Source organism: Schistocerca cancellata, chromosome 1 (assembly GCF_023864275.1).
Source record: "Schistocerca cancellata isolate TAMUIC-IGC-003103 chromosome 1, iqSchCanc2.1, whole genome shotgun sequence".
In the NCBI taxonomy this organism is placed as follows: domain Eukaryota; kingdom Metazoa; phylum Arthropoda; class Insecta; order Orthoptera; family Acrididae; genus Schistocerca; species Schistocerca cancellata.
The window spans coordinates 1034187963-1034207721 of NC_064626.1; the positions used below are offsets into that span (position 1 = coordinate 1034187963).

At 44.0% G+C, this 19759-nt stretch overlaps 1 protein-coding gene across 1 annotated transcript; it reads left to right on the forward strand.

Annotated features, from left to right (window-relative positions):
• Window positions 1-2339: 2339 nt before the first annotated feature.
• Window positions 2340-18349, forward strand: LOC126162873 (uncharacterized). The gene is made up of 4 exons (XM_049919662.1): window positions 2340-2443; window positions 7926-8057; window positions 17961-18093; window positions 18207-18349. Coding segments are annotated over exons 1-4 (333 nt in total). The 5' UTR covers window positions 2340-2376; the 3' UTR covers window positions 18208-18349.
• Window positions 18350-19759: the final 1410 nt, after the last annotated feature.

Consider the following 19759-nt stretch of genomic DNA (forward strand, 5'->3'; position numbering starts at 1 on the left):
GGTATTTGAAGCTGACCGCACAACAATTTTGCTGCTGCCAACTTGCATTTCGCGTAAGGACTGGGAAAATAAGAGAAATCGCGGGGCGCGGAGTATGTATGTAGATGTAGGTCTTTTCCGGAAGGGAATAAACACTGCCTCAAGTTCCTGCTTTCAGGGCAAATAGAGTGAACTATTGCTTTCTTTCAAATTTCATGATCATTCCTATAGAGGAGATTTTTCTTCTCCAAAATTGTTATAATACATGAGTATAAATCGTGTTTCAGTCTGCATAAGACTATGTAGTTCATACACGAAACCAAAATTAACGGTGCAATACCATTTCTGGACGTGCAGATAGACAGAACAACGGATGGTACACTGGGATACAAAGCATATCAGAAGTCAACCCACATAAATCGGTATCTGCACGCCGGAAGGCACAAGCGCCTACCGCAGTATTCAGATCCGCAGACGCTGACTGCCCGCTCCTACCCAATAAGTGACATTAACGACAGCAAAGAAGAACTGAGGGACCTACATCACACGTTTCACGCCAATGGTTATGACAAAAGCATTACAAGTAAGGCCACCAAGGCTATCCGAAATAAAACAACCCACGAGTGATCCTTTCTGCTGATGCTCAACGGTCCCTACGGTCAGTACATGTGGCCTGTGTGGTCTTGATTTAGATGTGGTTGTCACTTTGCCTTTACGCTTCAGAATTACATCACCATATGTCGACATGGGTTGCCTTAGAAGAGTAGAAATGTTCTTGACGGTTTGTTACTCAGGTGACATCCAGTGACTAGTCCATGTTGGAAGTCACTGAGGCCCCTGACTATCCTTTTTACTGTTACTGCTTCTCTACTGACAATGCTCCTCGCCTCCTTTTATACTGGAAAGTCTACTTCTCATGACGTCTAGTGATCAATTCCGCACTACATATGAGTGGCTGGTTACTTTCCATCAGATATTGTAGTCCTATAATAATTATTTGTTCTGTACACGACCGATCTCTATTTCCAATCGGGTAAAATGCATTTTTTGGTCCATTCATCAATGATATACATTTTCTAGATGAAAATCAAGTCTTTAGAATGGGCGATACAGAATTATACACATATTTCGCCAGTTTCCGTTGTTTTAGTCGCATCGATATCCGTGAACACGTACCTCATTTGGGCGTTCGTGTGATAGCTGAAAGGAGGAAGTGTGTTGCCGATTTCGGTACTGAAACAATTTCTAAAGATTTAATTAGTTACTTCGGCCGTTTCTGTATAGCTTTCAACTCTTAGGAATAACAAAGAAACTGAAATAGATTAAGTCTGTTAGATTTTGATCTCAAAGCATTTATGTCACTCAGTAATAACCCCCCCCACCCCTCCCCTTCAAAAAAATTAACATAGGTTTTCGTTTGGATAAGATGCAACGTCACTAGTGACACGAAAAAAGTCGAATAGAAGTAGTTAATTAAGTGTGAAAAGGCAACTGAAAAATATTTAATTATTGTTTAACGTAACAAAGTATAGTATATTTCGGCCGCAACTCCTCTCCTCTTAAGAATATACTTCTGTGGGACTAATGCCGCGAGAGAATGGAGCACTACACCACGAGGGATGTAATACAGGTTGAAATTCCTTTTCTCTTGGTGGCGTACTCATCATATTAGAATGGCAGGTCCCACAACATGACTTATTCGCAAGTGCACTGTCCGTAAAAGACGTGCAAATTCCAGTGTCAGTCCCAATAAACCTTTAAACTTTAAAAAAATGTTTCAAATGGCTCTAAGCACTATGGGACTTGACATATGAGGTCATCAGGCCCATAGATTTAGAACTACTTAAACCTAACCAACCTAACGACATCACACTCATCCATGCCCGAGGCAGGATTCGAACCTGCGACCGTAGCAGCAGCGCTGTTCCGGACTGAAGCGTCTAGAAGCGCTCGGCCACAGCGGCCGGCTTTAAACTTTCACAAACGACCTACAGCATCTACTCTGTCGCAGGAAAGGAACATTTTAAGTGGCGCATCGAAGAAACAGCAACGAGCGCGGACAAAACAGTCACATGGCAGATACAAGAAAATTACATAGCATCCTAGCTGAGGGAAGAAGTTAGCTCACGTAATGATTACGAGAGCATCAGATGTCCACGTGCGGAGTAACCGACTGGCGACCTCTGGTTCTCACGGTCATGGTCGGTGTAGGAAACCTCTCAGGACAGAGCGACCTGCGTGGCCAAGCACCCATGTCACTTTTTTGCTTGCGACGGGGTGCCCCAACCTCTGGGGAAGTTCCTTCTCGGGCGGAGCGTATATAAACGTTGTGCAGGACGTCACACGTGGAGTTAGACAACAACAGCCGTCAGGAGATCGTCGTCGTACTGCATCATTATGAGAATGCCACTGCGACGTGTCTTGTTCTCACTGGGATTACTCGTCCTGTTGGTCGGCATATCTGGTAAGCTGTTACATTCCCTAAATCCACTTACGTATTTATACTTTCGTGTGCCTCGCTGTTACTGCTGCATTACAAGCGTTTTGACAGTATCTGAAATTTTTGTATGTAGTCAATTAGCAGAGTTATAAACGACACCAAAGCAGTAAAGCCGTACTGTATGACATGACCTGTCAAACACAACTTCGAGCTTGACGCGCTTATGGGTATTAACAGATCTTTTCCTAGTGTGAATGCCTCCTAGCATCGCGTATTGAGTGATTTGTCTCACATATGGAATGATGTGCTGCACGTTAAGCTGTAACTCCCCTCTCTTTCTCCACTGTACAAAGTTGTGCCGAACAAATAATACGTATGTTTACAGAATGAGATTTTCACTCTGCAGCAGAGTGTGCGTTGCCAGGAACTTCCTTTAATATGTATGTACTTCCATTTTCATTCTATGTACATCTGTTTGAATAGCAGAACATTTACTCAAAAAATCACCATACAAAGTACATAATAATTTATAGCAAAAACTGGTACTAGTGGAAGTTAGTTTCACGTTCCATGAATCATTTGTATGATAAATCGTAATGTGTCTAACGAGTCATTTGTCATTTGATATTCACATCAAAAATTAATTTGTAAATATGCCTAAATGCTGATATTTACATCTTTTTTTAAATAGACATATCCACCACTTTTTACAAACTAAAATAACAGAGTTTCTTCTACAGAATAGAAAAAGTTGTAAAGGAGAAACTCTTTCAGTTTATTTTCAAATTTTTCTTTGCTGTGTCAGGCACTTTTGATCATTGGGTACATTATCAAAAATTTGGGTTGCAGTATTGTGCACCCTATTTTGTGTTAAAGACAAACTTCATGGTACGTAAGGAATGTAATTTTTTGCTGGTAGGGTAATTAAGTATATCATCATTGCTTTTGAACTGCAGTGGATTATTTACAGCAAACTTCGTGAGATAATAAATATACTGTGAAGCAGTGGTCGAAATGCCTAACTCCCTGACCGCAAGATGATGTGAATGAGCACCGCATATTTGTCTCACAGCACGTTTTCGAACAGTTGAAGGCTTCCTTTCTTAAAGATCAGTTACCCCAGAACATTATTCTGTATGATAATACTGAACGAAAATGTGATGCAGGACATGTCAATTTATAGATTTGTCTTTCACCAAGATCTGCAATTATTCTAAGTGAAAATGTGGCTGAATTAAATTGTTTTGGGTGTTCCAAAATGTGCTTTTTGCGGTTTAAATTCTCGTCGATATGGTGTCCTACAAATTTTGAAGCTTGCACTCTGCTCTTTCCTCATCCTGTGTTACACTTTTTATTAGTGTAGTACCTCTAGATGTGCAGAACTGAATACGACGCCTCTTAATAAATCGAAAGAGAAACCATTCGCAGGAAACCAAAATTTTTGCCACTTATTCTGTTTCTGAGTGTATGCTTGAATTCGTTACAATACTAGTGTCATCTGGTGTCATATGTAAAAAGAAATAATTCTTTTTTTTATATATTAGACGTAAGATGGTTCACATCTATAAGGCACAACAGCTGACCTAAGACTGAGCGCTGGGAAACCGCATGCGTGATTTCTCTCCAGTGATAATATCCCTGTAGCACACTGAGCTGACAAAATTCGTGGGATAGCGATACGCACATATACAGATGGCGGCAGTACAGCATACACAAGGTGTAAAGAGGCAGCGCATTAGCGGAACTGTCATTTGTACCAAGGTGATTAGTGTAAAAAAATTTCTGATGTGTTATGGCTGCACAACGGGAATTAGCAGATTCTGAACGCGGAATGGTAGTTGGAGCTAAGTGCATGGGACATTCCATTTCGATAGTGGTTAGGAAATTCAATATACCGAAATCCACAGTGTCAAAAGCGTGCTGAGGATATCAGATTTAAGGCATTACCTCTCACCACGGACAACGCAGTGGCCGACGGCCTTTTCTTAACGACTAGGAGCAGCGGTTTTTTAGTAGAGTTGCCAGTGCTAACAGACAAGCAACACTTCGTGAAATAACCGCATAAATCAATGTGTGGTATACGACGAGAGTATCCGTTAACACAGCGAGGCAAAATTTTCGTTAACAGGCTATGATAGCAGACGACCGACGTGAGTGCCTTCCTTTACAGCACGACATCGCCTGCAGCGCCTCTCTTGGGCTTCTGGGCTCGTGACCATATCGGTTGGACCATAGAGACTGGAAAACCGTGGCCTGGTTAGATGAGTCCCGATTTCAGTTGGTAAAAGCTGATGGTAAGTTTCTATTATGGGGCCGACTCCAGGGGCCGTGGACCCAAGTTGTTAACAGGGCACTGTACAAGATGATGGTGACTCCATAATGCTGTGGGCTGTATTTACATGAAATGAACTGGATCCTCTGGTCAAAGTGAACCGATCAGTGACTGGATGTAGTTATGTTCGGCTACTTGGAAACCATCTGCAGCAATTTATGGACATCATGTTCCCAAACTACGATGGAATTTTTATGGGTGGCAACGCACCACATCACAGGACCACAACTGTTCTACGTTGTTCGAAAAACATTCTGGATAATTCGAGTCAATGATCTGACCACCCAAATCGCCCTGCATGACTTCCATCGGACATTTAAGGGGGAAAATCGAGAGATCAGTTCGTGCACAAAATCCTGCACTAGCAACACATCAGCACTTTTGGACGGCTTTAGAGGCAGCATGGCTCAGTATTTATGCAGGGGATTTCCAGTGGCTTGTTGAGTCCATGGCACGTCGAGTTGCTGCGCTATGCCGGGAAAAAAGAGATCAAGACGATGTTAGGAGGTATCCCGTGACTTACTCCATGACGTCTGTCACCTCAGCGTTTGTTGGTTGAATTACTATGTACAACGTTCTACATTCTTTTGGTTAGATATGATATTTTCCGTTGGTTGGCTATACCGTAAATCAACTACACGTTAACAGAAGCAAAAGCTCTCCAGTAGACATGTATCCGTAAAACAGCCGTTTGAAACACAATTGCAGTTATGAGTCCTCATTGACTACAGTGTGAAACATTCTCCTTTCAAATTTCACTTTAACAAGAAGTACACTACTACTTCAGAATGTTTCAATTTTCAATTTATTGGATACTCGTACCTATCAGAGGACTCGTCTGTACAACGAGTTACGAAATCTTTCAGTCCTCCTCCCAAGCATATCACCTCGCGAATCTTGACACGACTGTAGAATTCACTGCTCCAGTTTTTGAATAGCATCAATAGAAGTACTGTACAAGTCACTTCGAGAGATGACCCTAGTCAGAAAAACTGAGAGAATTGAAGACAGGTGACCTTGGAGGCCAAGGACCACTCCACTCGGCGAGTTCCGTAGAAAAATGTGGTGATGCCTCATCATGCATCTGCCACATTGACCAAAGATGGGTCCTACGTGAAATTAGCTGGGGACTCAGTCAAAATGTTTGCAATTCAAATTCGTTTGCACTATCTGCAACAGTATTTAACGAAGACGTCAGCGTCGGCTCGTAACCACAAATTGGCAGTTACGTCGCAAGAGGCTCGTTTGCTTACTCGTGTATACTAGAAGCATTTTCATTCTGTAATCGTATACCCTGCCAGGTTTCACTTTTAGTTATGGTACACCACAGTATAACATACAACATTAAATACCGATTCCAGTTCCCACCCAAAACACAAACACGAGTATGTACTCATACACTAAATTTTTATTTGATCAGCTTTAAATTGTACATATTTCATTGATGAATGCATGTTTCTTACGAATGTAGGATGGTCTACGATGCTAATTTATGTACACTACTGGCCATAAAAACTGCTACACCAAGAAGAAATGCAGATGATAAACGGGTATTATATATTTTGCTCTAACTGACATGTGATTTTATTTTCACGCAATTTGGGTGCGTAGATCCTGAGGAATCAGTACCCAGAACCACCACCTCTGGCCGTAATAACGGCCCTGATACTCCTGGGCATTGGATGGCGTGTACAGGCACAGCTGCCCATGCAGCTTCAACACGATACCACAGTTCATCAAGAGTAGTGACTAGCGTATTGTGACGAGCCAGTTGCTCGGTCACGATTGACCAGACGTTTTCAATTGGTGAGAGATCTGGAGAATTTGCTGGGCAGGGCAGCAGTCGAGCATTTTCTGTATCCAGAAAGGCCCGTACAGGACCTGCAACATGCGGTCGTATATTATCCTGCTGAAATGTAGGGTATCGCAGGGATCGAATGAAGGCTAGAGCCACGGGTCGTAACACATCTGAAATGTAACGTCCACTGTTCAAAGTGCCGTCAATGCGAACAAGAGGTGACCGAGACGTGTAACCAATGGCACCACATACCATCACGCCGGGCGATACGCCAGTATGGCATGGCGACTACACGCTTCCAATGTGCGTTCACCGCGATGTCGCCAAATACGGATGCGACCATCATGATGCTGTAAACAGAACCTGGATTGATCCGAAAAAATGACGTTTTGCCATTCGTGCACCCAGATTCGTCGTTGAGTACACCACCGCAGACGCTCCTGTCTGTGATGCACCGTCAAGGGTAACCGCAGCCATGGTCTCCGAGCTGATAGTCCATGCTGCTGCAAACGTCGTCGAACTGTTCGTGCAGATGGTTGTTGTCTTGCAAACGTCCCTATCTGCTGACTCAGGGATCGGGACGTGCCTGCACGATCCGTTACAGCCATGCGGATAAGATGCCTGTCATTTCGACTGCTAGTGATACGAGGCCGATGGGATCCTGCACGGCGTTCCGTATTACCCTCCTGAACCCACCGATCCCATATTTTGCTAACAGTCATTGGATCTCGACTAACGCGAGTAGCAATGTCGCGATACGATAAACCGCAAACGCGATAGGCTACAATCCGACCTTCATCAAAGTCGGAAACGTGATGGTACGCATTTCTCATCCTTACACGAGGCATCATATCAACGTTTCACCAGGCAACGCCGGTCAACTGCTGTTTGTGTATGAAAAATCGGTTGGAAACTTTCCTCATGGCAGCTCGTTGTAGGTGTCGCCACCGGCGTCAACCTTGTGTGAATGCTCTGAAAAGCTTTTAATTTGCATATCAGAGAATCTTCTTCTTGTCGGTTAAATTTCGTGTCTGTAGCACGTCATCTTCGTGGTGTAGCAATTTTAATGCCCAGTAGTGTAAATCTGTTTGTTGTGTATGCCAAATGAGCTTAATTTTCGGAAATTCTTCAGTGCCTAATTGTGTGCTTGAGATGGTGATTCGAATCTGAACTTGTCTATTTTGCTAGCGACGCTCCATATACGAGAAAGTGAGCCACGCCCATGGACCTACTCTAACCTTTGCTCTATCGATACCTCTCGATTACACTTCATTCTATAACTAAGTACATTTCTTTGATTTCCTGTGTTTCCTTTTATGCGTTAACTACGATAATAGTAATGTAAAAGACACTAAATTATAGTACTTTGTTTTCAGCTGCCGCTCCCGTTCCACAAGAGGAGCAAGAGCTGGAGGAAAGTGAGGAAACTCGTGCTGTCCGCTCCGTCGAGCTGCAAGAGCCGCCACTCACCAGCGCGTTGGGACCGTCCCCACTGGAGAACGCGGCAGGTAATACTGAGCATCTCTATTCCAATTCATATGGGCTTACACGGCGAATGGCTCTAAGCACTATGAGACGTAACATCTGAGGTCATCAGTCCCCTAAACTTAGAACTAGTTAAACCTAACTAACCTAAGGACATCATACACATCCATGCCCAAGGCAGGATTCGAACCTGCGACCGCAGCAGCCGCGTGGTTCAGGACTGAAGCGCCTAGAACCGCTCGGCCACTGCTGCCGGCCTACACGGCGAGTTACACGCATCTACCACTGTGAATGTTACCAGACGAGACTTCCAGCTCGACCGTTATTTAATGGAGTGGAAGTACACACAAACACCTAAGGTTAAACCAAACAGTGATTCCAGCAATCTGAAATAGCATTTTAACTAACTTCAAACTAATTTATTAAACATAAACACACATATTTTTGCTACGAAACTGATGCAAGTGATATGACTCACCGATGAAACTGTCACATCGTTCTAGTACAAATAGTTCATACTAAATGCTCTATTCTAGCACCTTTACCATGTGGTACGTTCAGTGTGCCTTCGTAAACAACATTCATTAGCTTTTTACCGTAAATTAACGGCTAGCAGTAATTTCATACATTCCTTGAAATTATTGTTATGTCCTATTGCATTGCATATTGAACGAGGAGAAAATTTTATGTATGTGTCACACGTACTTAAAGCTATCTTATCTCATTTTCTTGCTGTCAACAAGAGTTAAACCTTGGAGTCCAAATAGTGTTTTCTAAATTTACACAGTATAACTTCCGTGCGAACTGAATACAATCGGGTTGTTAGTTTCTGGCAAGAAAGTCATGATGCAGTTCCCACATTTAAGGAAAATAAAGAAACTTGCGAAATAATTCCGAATTCCAGTGCGATCAATCGGTGAAGATGCACTCTAGGACAAAAAAATCATTTGACGTATATTAAAAAGAAACAAATGACTACAGTTTCAGAAAAAAAGCTGTACGATTTGTTAAAGAGAAAGAGCTTTCCAAATTCAGCAAGTGAATAACGCGTTGGTCCACCTCTGCCACTTATGCAAGAAATTATTCCTGCTCAATTGGAAATTTAGATCGTCAGAATCCCGAGTTGATTGAAGGGACATGCCCGCAATGTTCCTGGAATCTCCTTGAATGAAGCAGAATTGTCTTCAGTGATTAGTCCCTCATCGAACTGAGCCATGATGACAAGCGAAGACGCGACTGGGGACGCCCCTGACAGCGGTGGGATATGAAGCTGACCATACGAACTTGCGACCGGGAGTTATGGTCTCGGGAGGCATTTCATTTCATAGCAGGACCCCTTTAGTTGTCATTCGTGACACCCTTACAGCATAAACTCGACGATATTCTACGCCTGTTTTGTTATCCTTAACTGGGGAAGGATCCGGCGCCGGCCGGAGTGGCCGTGCGGTTCTAGGCGCTGCAGTCTGGAACCGAGCGACCGCTACGGTCGCAGGTTCGAATCCTGCCTCGGGCATGGATGTCTGTGATGTCCTTAGGGTAGTTAGGTTTAATTAGTTCTAAGTTCTAGGCGACTGATGACCTGAGAAGTTAAGTCGCATAGTGCTCAGAGCCATTTGAACCATTTTTGAAATATCCGGCGACATTGCTGGCCAAGGTGAGGCTGGCAAGCACGAAGACAACAAGCAGCAGAAACTCTCGCCGCGTCTGGACGGACATTATATAGCTGAGATGTAAGCTCAGTGTGGCTTGCCATTAAGGGAAACAAAACGGGGCTTAGAGTATCGTTACGTTCCGCTGTGCTGTAAGGTTGCCACGGATGGTAACGAAACTGGTCCTGCTGTGAAATGAAATGGCACCCCAGACTATCACTCCAGGTTGTCGGGTAGTATGCTGGGTGACACTGAGGCTGATATCCTACCACTGATACGAGGCGTCTATAGACGTGTCTTCGTTAGTAATTGTGGCTTGGAATCTCCTTGAATGAAGCAGAATTGTCTTCAGTGATTAGTCCCTCATCGAACTGAGCCATGATGACAAGCGAAGACGCGACTGGGGTCGCCCCTGGCAGCGGTGGGATATGAAGCTGACAATGCGAACTTGCGACCGGGAGTTATGGTCTCGGGAGGCATTTCATTTCATAGCAGGACACCTTTAGTTGTCATTCGTGACACCATTACAGCATAAACTCGACGATATTCTACGCCTGTTTTGTTATTCTTAATGGCAAGCCACACTTAGCCTACATTTCAACAGCATAATTCCCTTCCGCACACGGCGAGAGTTTCTACTGTTTGTCTTCGTGCTTGCCAAATCCTACCTTAGCCAGCAAATTTGCCGTATCTCCCCAAATTAAGAGCAACCGTGACTTATTAAACTGATAGTTCGGTAATTTTCACACCTTTCAACACCTGCTTTCTTTAGGATTGGAATTATTATATTCTTCTTGAGGTCTGAGGGTATTTCGCCTGTCTCATGCATCTTGCTTACCAGATGGAAGAGTCTCGTCATGGCTGGCTCTCCCAAGGCTATCAACAGTTCTAACGGAATATTGTCTACTACCGTGGCCGTGTTTAGACTTAAGTCTTTCACTGCTGCAGAGAAGCCGTGCAGGTGACGTCTCTACACCATGTCAGTAATCGTCTGGAAGCGCTCGTGGCGGTAATAAATCATTATTATTCAGTGAATCGTTTATTGTGATAACTTTGCAAAGAGTAGTGCACTGTTGTCCGTAGTTGCCTACTGCCCCGGTCACGGACAGTCTCGGTGTCGGAAGCTGCGCCAGCCCTTGCGCCTGTGTCCTAGCGAGACGTCGTTCCTCTTGCGTCGATACCAATACTTATTCCAGCCTGGTTCAGCATGGACAGCTGCTTCCGGCTGAGGGAGTGTACTCGATCCCACTCCATGCCTCTTGTTCCCTGGACCATCCCATCCACAGATTGGTGTAGGCGGCAAGCGTTGAACCCAGTACTGCCGGCCTGGTAGACCCTTCACCTGGATGCGCTTGTACTCGATGCCACTCCGTGCCTCTTCTTCCCTGGACCACTCCATCTGCAGACTGGTGTAGGTGGCAGGCGTTGAACCCAGTACTGCTGGCCTGGAAGACACCACACCTGGATGTGCTTGTACTCTATCCCACTCCGTGCCTCTTCTTCCCTGGACCACTCCATCTGCGGAGTAGAGTAGGCAGCAGGTGTTGAATGCAGTACTGTCGGCCTGGTAGACCCCGAGCCTGGATGCGCTTGTACTCGATCCCACTCCATGCCTCTTCTTCCCTGGACCACCCCATCCACGGAGTGGTCTAGGCGGCTGGCGCTGAACCCAGTAAGGCTGGCCTGGTAGGCCCCACAGCTGGATGCGCTTAGGCATAGTGGACAGTGGTCCGCCAGGAACCCTGCTCATCGTCTTCTGTCCTACACTCACAGACTACAGCACCTGGTACTGCACTGCTGCTGGTAGTTCATCAGCTCTCCCATCAGTAGTGGTTGATGCGACACTGCATGAATTTCGTCAGTGCAGTTCAGCTCTGCCGCACTCCGCGGCTGGCTGGTACTGCACGGGTTAATCTTGAGACGACTTACTAACACAACATGGCCATGGAACGGAATTTCGTCGACACGGACTCCATCGTTCCCATTGACCTGAACCGTTCTCCCCTAATTGGAGCTGGGGCTCTGGTGTTTAAAAAGCTTTCCGTAGTTCTGTGACGTGCGGTTTACTAGCGATGACCGCGTCTTATTTTGATTAGTCGCTGTCCTTCTCTGTTTTTCCGCTGTGTGCGCTCTCTGTCACTCAGCTACTGCAGAGATGAAGACTGTGCTGCAAATGGCTCAAATGGCTCTGAGCACTATGGGACTCAACTGCTGTGGTCATAAGTCCCCTAGAACTTAGAACTACTTAAACCTAACTAACCTAAGGACAGCACACAACACCCAGCCATCACGAGGCAGAGAAAATCCCTGACCCCGCCGGGAATCGAACCCGGGAACCCGGGCGTGGGAAGCGAGACTGTGGCTGCCCGTCTGTCTTGCTTCACCCGGGTTCCTGGTCCGCCACTAATCGTGGCGTAACCAGTCTATCTTACGTCAAGGTGGCTGAACTCCGTTAAAAATTTTATAAACTGGAACCTGTATTACTCTGTGCCGTAACAGTGCTTTGTCAAATTCTTCACGCAGTATCATATCTTGTCCTCAAGTACATCGCCCTGTATATACTCTATATACTCCTTCCATCCTTCTGCTTTCCCTTCCTTGCTTAGCACTGGTTTCCAACTGAGCTCTTGATATTTATACAGAGGGTTCTCTTTTCTCCAAAGATCTCTTCAATTTTCTTGTAGGCACTGTCTATCTTACTCCTAGTGATATTGCTTCTATATCCTTACATTTGTCCTCTAGTCATCCCTGCTTAGCCGTTTTGCACTTCCTGTCTTTCTACATTTTTATATTTTTTCCTTTCATTCATTAAATCCAATATCTCTTCTGTTGCTCAAGGATTTATACTAGCCCTCGTCTTTCTACCTACTTGATCCTTTGCTGCCTTCACTATTTTATCTTTCAAATCAACACATACTTCTTCTAGTGCATTTCTTTTCCCTGTTCTTGTCAACCGTTCCCTAATACTCTCTCTGAAACTCGCTACAACCTCTGGTTTTTTTCAGTTTATCCAGATCTCTTCTCCTTAAATTCCTATCTTTTTGCAGTTTTTTCGGTTTTAATCTACAGTTCATGACCAATAAATTGTGGTCAGAGTCCACATTTGCCCCTGGAAATGTCTTAAAATTTAAAACGTGGTTTCTAATTCTGTATCTTACTATTATATAATCTATCTCAAACTTTCCAGTGTCTCCAGACCTCTTCCGTGTATAAAACCTTCTTTCATGATTCGTAAACCAAGTGTTAACTATGATTAAGTAGTGTAAAATTCTAGCGGCCGTCCCACGCCCAGGTTCCCGGGTTCGATTCCCGGCGGGGTCAGGGATTTTCTCTGCCTCATGATGACTGGGTGTTGTGTGATGTCCTTAGGTTAGTTAGGTTTAAGTAGTTCTAAGTTCTAGGGGACTGATGACCATAGATGTTAAGTCCCGTAGTGCTCAGAGCCATTTGAACCATTTTTTTTCGAGCGACTGTTGTGACCGTGCGGTTCTAGGCGCTTCAGTCCGGAACCGCGCTACTGCTGCGGTCGCAGGTTCGAATCCTGCCTCGGGCATGGATGTGTGTGATGTCTTTAGGTTAGTTAGGTTTAAGTAGGTCTAAGTCTAGGGGACTGATGACCTCAGATGTTAAGTCCCATAGTACACAGAGCCATTTGAACCATTTTTTGTAAAATTCTACCAGGCGGCTTCCTCTTTCATTCCTTACCCCAGTGCATATTCACCTACTACTTTTCGTTCTCTTCCTTGTCCTACAATCGAATTCCAGGCCCCCATGACTATTTAATTTTCGTCTCCCTACAGTACCTGAATAATTTTTTTGACTCATCATACATTTCTTCAATCTCTTCGTCATCTGCGGTGCTAGTTAGCACATAAACTTTTATTACTGTGGTGGGTGTGGGATTCGTGCCTAACTTGGCTAGAATAATGTGTTAACTATGCTATATGTAGTAGCTTACCCTTGTTCCTATTTTGTTATTCAGTGTTAAACCTACTCCTGCATTGCCTCTACTTGATTTTGTATTTATAACCCTGTATTCACCTGACCTCAAGTCCTGTTCCTTCTGCCACCGAGTTTCACTAATTCCCACTGTATCTAACTTGAACCTATACAGTTCCCTTTTTAAATTTTCTAATCATCCTGCGCGATTTAGATATCCGACATTCCACATACCTCTCCGTCGAACTTCAGTTTTGTTTCTGCTGATAACGACGTCCTCCTGAGTAGTTCCCGCTCGGAGATCCGAGTGGGGGTTTATTTTACATCCGGACTATTTTACCCAAGAGGACTCCATCATTTAACCATACAGTAAAGCTGCATGCACTCGGGAAAAATACGGTTGTACTTTCCCCTTGCTTTGAGCCGTTCACAGTACCAGCATAACAATGCTGTTTTGGTTAATGTTACAAGGCCAGACCAGTCAATCATCCAAAATGTTGCCACTGCAGCTGCTGAAAACGCTGCTGCCCCACTGCTCAGGAACCACACATTTGTCTTGCCCCTCCGCTGTAGTCGCACCTACGTACGGCTACCTGTATCACTGCGGTACTCAAGCCTCCCCACACCCCACCAACGGCAAGGTCCATGGTTCTTATTACCTCCGTATCTGACAGTTAACAATACCATACGACTTGAGTTTTCGTTTACTTCAATGAAATTGAAGAGGAAAGAATATTTTTAATATGCTTGATGTTGTTGTGACGATGATGATATTCAGTCCGAAGACTGCTGCGACGCAGCTCTGAAGTCTAGCTGCTGGAACATACATCCACTTGCCTATTGTAGTCAAGCTTTGGTCTCTTTTTAATTTTTATTTTTTATCCCTCCCCCCACCAAAGATCTTCCTTCCACTACTAAATTGACAATCCTTGGTTCCTCAGGATGTGTTGTGTAAACTGACACCTTCATTTACTTATGCCATAAATGTATTGTCTGCCTCCCTCCCAATTCGGTTTAGTGCCCCATTATTAGTTATTCGGTGATCCATATATTCCTCAGGAATGTTCTATACCACCACAATTCAAGAGCTGCTCTCATCTTCTTATCTGAGCTATTTATCGTCCATGTTTCATTTCCGTACAAAGTTAGGATCCAGACAATATATTCTGAAAATACATCCTGACACAGTTATATCCTACATTAACAAATTTCTCTGTTTCCGAAACGCGTTTCTTGCATTTGCCAGTCTGAATTTGCTATCCTCTCTACTTCGACTACAGTGCTTATTTCGGTGTCCAAATACCAAAAGATATCTACTACATTTACTGTCTCATTTCCTACTCTATTTCTCCCAACATCGTCTCAGTTAATTTGTGTAAATCCATGATACTTGTTTTACCTGATGTTCTATAACCTGTTTTCAGTCTGCTCTCCCAAATTCCTTGCCTTCTGCGATAGAATTAAAATGTCGTTGGTAAACCACATAATTTTTGTTTCTTTTCCATGAACTTTAATTCCCTTTCCAAATTTATCCTCGGTTTCGTTTACTACTAGCTCAATGTACAAATCAATAAATTTGTGAACAGACTGCAAAAGCCGGGCGGGATTAGCCGAGCGGTCATGAACTGTGCGGCTGATTCCGGCGGAGGTTGGAGTTCTCCTTCGGGCATCGGTGTGTGTGTTTGTCCAGGATAATTTATGTTAAGTAGTGTGTAAGCTTATGGACTCATGACCTTCGCAGTTATGTCCCATAAGATTTCACACACATTTGAACAAACTGCAAAGCAGACTCATTCCTTTTTCTGCTTCCATGTAATTCTACTCCCATAAGCAGTGTGATCTGTGTACGAATAAATCTTGGCTCGTTGTATTTTATTTATTCTACCTTCAGAATTCCAAAGAGTCTATTTCAGTCAACAATGTAGAATGCTTTCTTTAAATCTAAAAACGCCATAAACATAGGTTTTCCATGTTCAACATAAGATACATCGTAGAGTCAGTATACCTTCGCGCATTTCTACACTTCTCCGCAATCCAAACGGAACTTCCCGAGGTCAGATTCCATCATTTTTTTACACTCTTCAGGTAAATAATTTGCCTAACGTCTCTTACATCGGCGGTACGTTTTGTTGACATGCCAATTGGCCCACCGGCCCAGAGTTAGCCCTCTGTTCTGATCTCGCTTGGTAGAATACTAAACCATTGAAACATATGCAACAAAATTATTTTACTGCATAACAATACTTTCGTTACCACACCACGTGGCTCTAACGTCAGGTGTCATTTAGTCTTGCAGTGGACAGTGGCCAAGGCGTTATGCTCGACGTACTTGACGAGCTGGAGATTTTCAAGCATATTTCTAAGAACGAACAGTTACAACTACGAAACAAAAATTTTTTCATTGGTTTTAATCCACTGCTCGCACAATTTTGATTCCCCTATTCTTTACTAAAACTTCCTGTCGCTGGTTCCGAAACATCATTTTCTTCGATTCTCATCAATGTGCTGCTGGTTACTTTCATGCAGATATTTTCTATATTGTACAGCTGTTTGTGTAATTTTTCTATATTATTCTGTCCTTAACATAATAGTAATTTCTATAAAGCCTAATAGACGGCTCTTAGTTATACCTGATCTGCTTGCCTTCTGTGTATTTTAAAAAATACACTAAACTGTCTTCCTTTGTATTTCGATTTTAATTTTAACTGTCATTTGTTTCAACTATTTCCGTTACAGTGTTTCAAATGGGCACATATGACTGTGCGCGCCCAATAGGCGGCGCATCTTGTATTGTTTTCGTGGCAGCAATATAAGCCACTGGGCCGATCAATCTGATGTCGTTCCTAGCTAGCCACACATGCCACTGTCTGCTCGTAATTCTGACCATTGCTTTCTAGCAATGTAATTTTACGTAAGTAACCTCTTTACCGGCATGACAATTGTCATCTTCGTTAATGCTTGTTGTTACACTTAGTTTTCTATATATTCCTTTATAAACTTAACTCCGCCCGAACACGGCACGAAGGCCCAACGCTACCGACCTACCGCAGTGTCATCCTCAGCCCACAGGCGTCACTGGATGCGGATATGGAGCGGCATGTGGTCAGTACGCCGCTCCCCCGGCCATGTCAGTTAACGAGACCGGAGCCACTACTTCTCAGTCAAGTAGCTCCTCAGTTTGCCTCACAAAAGCTGAGTGCATCCCGCTTGCCAACAGCGCTGGGCAGACCGGATGGTTACCCATCCAAGCGCTAGCCCAGCACGACAGCGCTTAACTTCGGTGATCTGACGGGAACCGGTGTTACCATTGCGGCACGGCCGTTGGCCTATTCTTTTGTAGGGTTTCTCAAAATTTCATTCTGATGAAGACATCGATAGAGAGGTCTAAACCTAGGTCAATGTACCAGCTGTTTGCATCCGGTTGGCTGTATGATCCTATGTAGAAACTAGTATACGGTTGAAACTTCCTGGCAGATTAAAACAGTGTGCCGGACCGAGACTCGAAGTCAAGACCTTTGCCTTTCGCGGGCAAGTGCTCTACCAACTGAGCTACATAAGCACGACTCACGGCCCGTCCTCACAGCTTTACTTCAGTCAGTATCTCGTCGCCTACCTTCCAAACTTCACAGAAGCTTATATCAGCGCACACTCCGCTGCAGAGTGAAAATCTCATTCTGGAAGCATCCCCCAGTCTGTGGCTAAGCCATGTCTCCGCAATATCCTTTCTTCCAGGAGTGCTAGTTCTGTAAGGTTCGCAGGAGAGCTTCTGTAAAGTTTGGAAGGTAGGAGACGAGATACTGGCAGAAGTAAAGCTGTGAGGACCGGGCCTGAGCCGTGCTTCGGTAGCTCAGATGGTAGAGCACTTGCCCGCGAAAGGAAAAGGTCCCGAGTTCGAGTCTCGGTCGGTGCACACAGTTTTAATCTACCAGGAAGTTTCATATCAGCGCACACTCCGCTGCAGAGTGAAAATCTCATTATGTGTAACTTATTTATCGAACACCCTTCGTATCTTGCACATGAGGTGGAATACTTGTATATTTGATATAACTGGTTCTCAGTAATTCTGAGGCTGGTCCCGGCGGAGGTTCGAGTCCTCCCTCGGGCATGGGTGTGTGTGTTTGTCCTTAGGATAATTTAGGTTAAGTAGTGTGTAAGCCTGGGGACTCATGACCTTAGCAGTTAAGTCCCATAAGATTTCACACACATTTGAACAATTCTGAGAGAGTATCGGTTACATCAGGACTTTCTTTCAACTCATGTCTTTCTGTGATCTGTCGATTTACACTGTATGAAACCAATACTGAACACTACATACTGTTTGTTTACTTGCTGCTTCAGAGGTAGCTGCTGAAGATTCCGGCGTTGCCAGCCGTCAGAAGAGAACCTTGAAGAAGGGCAAGGGTGGCGGAGGCTACGGTCGCCGCGGCGGCGGCTATGGTAAAGGCTGTGGACACTGTGGGCGCAAGAAATGGTAATGCCTCTCTAACTCTCTCTCTCTGTCTCTCTCTACACTCGAACTCTCGTGAATTATGCAACCACCTCCGTGGTTTTATGTTTACTTATGTTTTATCTCCTGTGTTGCAGAGTTTGATGCTACGTGCGCCAGCGCCTAAGCCAGGCGCCTATTCATAAGAATCACACTATCTGAGGCTTCACTTCGCATCTTTCTTCCACGGACTTCATATGTAATCAACATACCACTGTTTGCTTTTGAAATAAAATATAATATTCAAAAACATTTCAAGTCATTATGCGAACCTGAAGGCATCTGAGTATTAATTTAGTGCAAACATTGTATTATTGCACAGTGCTGTATTGTCATTCAACACTTCCTTTCCTTGGGTCACTGCTTTTTATCTGAGTTAGTTCCGCTCCATTCTGTGTTTTGTTACCGTGGTGGTTTATTGTATGAGATAATCTGCGAGACTGGAGTGTGTATTGTCAATTTTTAATGCTCTGAGGTACTCGCGATATACATTAATAAAACGGACAACTTTGGGGGGTGGGATTCTTGACTGGAAATGGAGGGAAAGAGCACCTATGAACATTTGTGAGGAAATGCAGCGTTGCTACAGTAGAGGGCGCTGACGAATGAAAGGTCGTATGTGAAGTATGTTAGCGGCAAGAAACAATCAATGCCTTCCCTGCGTGATAGCAATGGAGATACTATCGAAGACAGTGCTGCCAAAGCAGAGTTACTAAACACAGCCTTCCGAAATGATTTCACAAAAGAAGACGAAATAAACATTCCGGAATTCGAATCGGGAACAACTGCCAACATGAGTAACGTAGAAGTAAATATCCTCGGAGTAGTGAAGAAACTTAAATCACTTAATAAAAGCAAGTCTTCTGGTCCAGACTCTACACCAATTAGGTTCCTTTTGGAGTGTGCTGAGGCATTAGCTCCATACTTAACAATCATATACAACTGTTCGCTTGACGAAAGATCCGTACCCAAAGACTGGAAAGTTGTACAGGCCACACCAGTATTCAAGAAAGGTAGTAGGAGTAATGCACTAAAGGCCCATACCGTTAACGTCGATATGCAGCACGATTTTGGAACTACATTGTGTTCAAACATTGTGATTACCTCGAAGAAAACGGTCTATTGACACACAGTCAACACGGATTTAGAAAAGATCGTTGTTGTGAAAGACAACTCTTTATTTACATGAAGAGTTGTGTACTACTGACAAGGGATTGCAGATCGATTCCGTACTTCAGGATTTCCGGAAGGCTTATGACACAGTGCCACACAAGCGGCTTCTAGTGAAATTGCGTGCTTATGCAATATCGTCTCAATTACGTGACTGGATTCGTGATTTCCAGTCAGAGAGGTCACAGTTTATAGTAACTGACTGAAAGTCATCGAGTAAAACAGAAGTGATTTCTGGCGTTCCCCAAGGTAGTATTATAGGCCCTTTGCTGTTCCTTACCTTTATAAACAATTTTGGAGACAATCTCAGCAGCAGTCTTCGGTTGTTTGCAGATGACGCTGTCGTTTATCGACTAATAAAGTCATCAGAAGATCAAAACAAACTGCAAAACGATTTAGAAAACATATCTGAATGGTGCGAAAAGTGGCAGTTGACCCTAAATAACGAAAAATGTGAGGTCATCCACATGAGTGCTAAAAG